We start from the raw sequence: 5,027 nt of genomic DNA, 5'->3' as shown, positions 1-5,027 counted from the left end.
GGCACAATTTTTAAATCTTCTTATTCGAATCTCTAATAAAAATTTGAAACCTGCCTTCTGCAGATGTTGTATGCACGTAGAAAGTTTCGTTAAAATCTGTCAAGATATAAAAAAGTTGGATGCATTGGAAAATGTTGAATTTTCTCAGGTTATTTAAATTTTAGGCCGAAAATCGAAAAAATCTGAATTTTGTTGTTTATGGATCTTAGCAGCGCCACTCGATTTTAATGAACCTTTGCTTAAGTAGATAATATTTTATTATGAGTAAGATTGTTATTTATATGTATTTATTTTTATAGAGCAACGATAATGCAGCACGAGACCAGCAACATTGGCAAAGGAAACGTAGAAGCTGTTTCTGTTGCCATACCTGCTGTTATAAGAGCCGGTGGAGATGGTAAGTTCTTCTAAAATAGTAAACTTTCATACTTTCCATCATAGAGTACATTCTAAAATTCAGTGTCTTTTTTTTATATAAATTATTCTATCTAGTTTGTAGAAAGAGAAATGATACCCACTCTTGATTCTTCATTTAAAAATATTTATTTTCGTCAAAAAGTTATGTAACATATTTTGAATTTCTATTCAGAATTACATGATCAAGCGAACATTATGCAATTATCTTAACGGCTATTTCACAGCAAATCGATATCGAGGATCTTGTTTAAAATCAGATAGTTCATATGAAATTGGGATTAAGTCATAATTTTCGAAATTGTCAAGAATTATCACAGAAATGTCAATTAGTGCTACTGGTAAAAAAATTAGAAAATGGAAAGACAGAGAACAGAAGTAGAATAGACCTTAAAATCACATGTTGTCTCTGAAATTATTTGGAAACATTCTTGTTTTGAGAATTAAAGCAGACGGTTCGATTAGTTTGAATTTTTTTAAATTGCAATATTAATCTTTCCGTAATGTGTGAGAATTGTAATCTTTATCTTGAAAATAACTAAAAATCAATTTTTATCTCTAAAATTATTTGGAACCATATCGAGACGAAGCAGAAAATTCGCTTTACTCGAATACAATTTTTAATGGGGTGTGAAAAGTATGACAAAACAATTATCATGAACATTTTTCCTTGGACGAAACTTCGCATGGAAAAAACTTATTTTACATCTGTCATACTTCTTTTTGTACGAGGGATCATCTTCCTTGACTTGTGCTATAATTTTTGCCTCTACATAAATTATCTTGGATGATTTTTAGTTGTTCTTTGGAATAAAACAGTTTTATTTTGTTCTATATTTTTAAGAGAACCATATAATATGTTAATAATTACTAGTTTCTCAAAAATATGAAGGATTAAAAAAAATGAGACACTGAATTTTGATATCTGTGTTGTAATTAGTACGATAATAATCAAAGTACATGCTTTTGCGCGTTGGCTCAAAAGTGTTTGCATTTCTCTGCAACTTTTTGTTGTTAACGTTTTTTTCCATTAAGAATTAATTTCTTATCCAAGTGACGAATGAATTTCACTAACATTGTATAAATATTTTTTAATTTAGTTTATTAAATTATGTATAAATTTAGTTTATTACATTGAAAAATATGTGTACAACTTAATTTACGAATTTTCAACTTATGTTCACTTGTTTCTCTTTTTATATAACATATACAGTGTTTTTCAATTGATTCTACATTTAACGTATATTTATTCCAGTTTTTAATTGTATTCTATTTTCATATTGTCTGTGCAAATTTAATTTCATTAAGGGGAAACAAAAAGTACTACACGTGTATACGTACTATGTGTATACCTCTATTTGTGTTAGTGTTAATGAATCATTAACTATTGTTTGTACATACTGTATGTAGCTTTTGTTGATTCCAAAAATCGGTTTATATCATCCCTATTTATCAGCGATGGGCGGAAAATAGTTTATATCAATTTCCAATACATTTTGCATACATGTATGTATGTAATTACACAGCTTAGCATAGTTTTACTAAATGTCGATATTTATTAACGTAAAAGATAGATTGAAACTTAATCAACAAAATCAGAGTATTCGTCTCTCATTTAGAGACTTAAGGAAGTTCTTTCAGATTTTCATAAAATTTGGTATGCTAAACAGAATTTAAAAAAAATGTTAAAGTGTTAAAGACTGAGGGTATTTAAGACAAAATTTATTGAACTTTTTACTTATTATGAGATATAGTAGTTTCATTGTTGTGTATTCTTGTAATTTATTTATTTTTTATTCTCATAGCTATTAACAAATTATTTTCGAGTAAGCTATTCTCAGTAGATATTTAGCTTTTATTAAAAGAATCTATGTCCATAGTCCATCACAATGACTGGATCAAATGAGATACTTGGATTGATGTTTCCCATGTATTTAGTATTTATTTGATACTATTTGATACCTAGTATAAATCTTTTAGTATCTCTCCATGAAAAAAGCTGTAATTACAGTCCACGATTCTGACGTCAAGATATCTGGACCGTTTCAATTTTTCTTGGTTTTGAGCCATATATTTCGTTTTTCATTCATCAGGATTTAATACCGATTTGGTACTATTTGAGACCTATTATTAATTATTTAGTATCGCTACATGAAAAGACAAATGTAATTGTGAAAGTGATCAGCGATTCTGACGTCACGATGTCTGAACTATCTCAATTTTTCATGACTCTGAGCCATATATTTCGATTTTTCATTCATGAGGATTTAGTGCACATATATGTATGCATTCTCAGATTCTTTCTAACATCTGTGAAAAGTTATACATAATCGAAGTTTTTAGAAATGAAATTTATATAAAAAAGAAAGGTCATTTCGTAAGGATAATCTTTTCTTCACGGAATCAACATTCATAATTCACAAGAAACAACACCTACTTTTATTAACAATACTTCTGTTTTTTTTGCATGTAATAAGAATCTTATATTTCTATTTGAAATATCACCATAGCACTGTCAGATAAGGGCTCCGCATTAATGCAATTTATAATACTGTACACTCTTTGGAGTAAAAAAGTACTTAAGTTTATTGGACAAACTACATTTGTACAAGATTCTTCTATATCAGCACTCTATATTTTATCTAGCAATATTTTCGATGTATATACAACAATTCATTCACAATTAACATGAACTTTATTACCATCAATTTTGAAGAATTTTTTCTGAATCTTTAGGGTATTAAATAATTCATAGTACGTATCATATAGTATCAAATAGGTATTAAACCACCGGAATGAAATACCAAAGTAGACTGTCCAGAACCATGAAAAATTAATATAGGTCAGACATTCTGACCTATTTAAAATAATTGATCACTTTTATAATTACATTTCTCTGTTCATGGAGAGATACTAAAAATCTGGGAACTATCAACCCAAATATCCCATTTGATCCAGTCATTCCAGTCAACTTGTTAAAATTAAAAAAATTAGACTTTGGGATTCATACTCCAGATAATTATTATCTATGACAGATAATGAAATTACTTAATGATTTATCAAGCTATCCCAGATGATAATTATCCAAAACTCAAAATCTGTAAATTCGTTTAATGCTATATTTCATTAGATTTCTTCGAGTAATTTGTTTGATTGCTATTCAATTAATTTTCATTGATTTTTATAATAATCCTATTTAAAAATTTCACAACTATTATTTCAATTATCATGTTGTTGCAATGTATTCTAATAACATTGCCATGTCTGTATTATCAACACGAAAGACATTGAAAATGTCGAATTTACGTGTATATAAGGGTACGCGGTACCCGACAGCAATGCTGCCCCCTGACGTACCTCAAACTGGCTCAAACTTGCCTTCGGGCCGCTACCGCGCCCCTTGATTCTGCTGGCATACAAATTATTTCCAATCAAGCAATCCCATGTTTAAATTGAATCAATGAATAATAAACAATGAGATTACGAGAAAAGGGTAGAGAGTGTCGACAGAGCACAGCTTTATTTCCATTAAAAGTTAGTAGACAATGAGGGATGATTACCAATTAGAGAATTTGAATTTAAAAAGCAAAACTACATTTCTCATGCACCAACTTGATACATACAATTAATAAACTGCCCATCTCTGTTGTACATACACTTTATTGTAAATGTGATCACTTGGGATATCTAGCTGTTGCATGATACAATTTGTAGGGGCTCGACCGTACGGGACCGGGCACATGGGCGGTGCTCAATACACGACTGTCAGTGGCCAGGTGAACATTGCTCACGCTCCACCGATGGTAAGAATTTCCTATCGTAACCAAAACTTGCGAGAATGGAGCATCGCCTACAGTTGTACATATCTCGACAGTTTCGTTACAACGTATCAGGTCATTTCATAAATCTTTGCTTAGCTTCACCTAAAATTTTTTTTAGCAATTTTTCATTTTGTTGCCTTGAAACACTTTCGTTGGTCCCATTAGTAACTGACTCGTCCACATTTATTTCCTGTTACAAATATCTTTGCTTGTTCCTCGAAATAAAGTATAAATAATCATAGAAATTCTTCCTGAATGACGGTCTGTCAGGAAAATGGAATGAGTTCTTAGACAGTGGCTAGATCAACAAGTTTACCTAATTGCAAATGTCTCTGTAAAATGAAATAATGATTACTCAATGAAATTATGAACAAAAGTGAATAAAAAGAGAGGTACAATGTTAAACATTTAAGTTTTCTTATATTTATTTTGTTCTGTTGAAATCGGAGAATAGAACTACGCAAAATCTTATGAAATGACCTGATACACTCCTGAAACAAATTATAGCAGCATAATTGATTGATGCGAGTTTTAACAGTCGCTATAATAAATATTGACATAATAGTTGACGTTATTTACGATTAAATTTGTTTTCATGCTAGCCGCCTTCTATTGCGGACACAGAGTAGGTACAAGATGTAAACAATTCTTTGTCTGTTTTCTTTTTGTTAAATTGTAACGAGTTTCTATTATGTTCTTTAAGTTCCATAATAATCTTCTCTATACTAGAAGGAACACCTCTCTTTAAAATGCACTGGAATAAGATAAAAAAAAGTTATGAAATTCCTTTAC

The 5,027-nt window shown here is 30.0% G+C and overlaps 1 protein-coding gene across 2 annotated transcripts in view; it reads left to right on the top strand.

Annotated features, from left to right (window-relative positions):
- Positions 1 to 305: 305 nt before the first annotated feature.
- The window catches only part of LOC108628831 (talin-1-like), a 51,499-nt gene continuing 46,777 nt past the window's right edge, over positions 306 to 5,027 (top strand). The window contains exons 1-2 of one of the 2 annotated variants that reach the window (XM_026816768.1): positions 306 to 397; positions 4,838 to 4,860. In XM_026816768.1, the coding sequence (XP_026672569.1) occupies positions 310 to 397; positions 4,838 to 4,860 (111 nt within the window). In that variant the 5' untranslated portion in view covers positions 306 to 309. The remainder of the gene's footprint in view (positions 398 to 4,837; positions 4,861 to 5,027) is intronic. The other variant, XM_026816769.1, reaches the window with a different exon arrangement.

Source organism: Ceratina calcarata, unplaced genomic scaffold, assembly GCF_001652005.2.
Source record: "Ceratina calcarata isolate Rehan_Ccalc_2016 unplaced genomic scaffold, ASM165200v1 scaffold540.2, whole genome shotgun sequence".
In the NCBI taxonomy this organism is placed as follows: Eukaryota; Metazoa; Arthropoda; class Insecta; order Hymenoptera; family Apidae; genus Ceratina; species Ceratina calcarata.
This window is presented reverse-complemented; position numbering and strand designations above follow the sequence as displayed.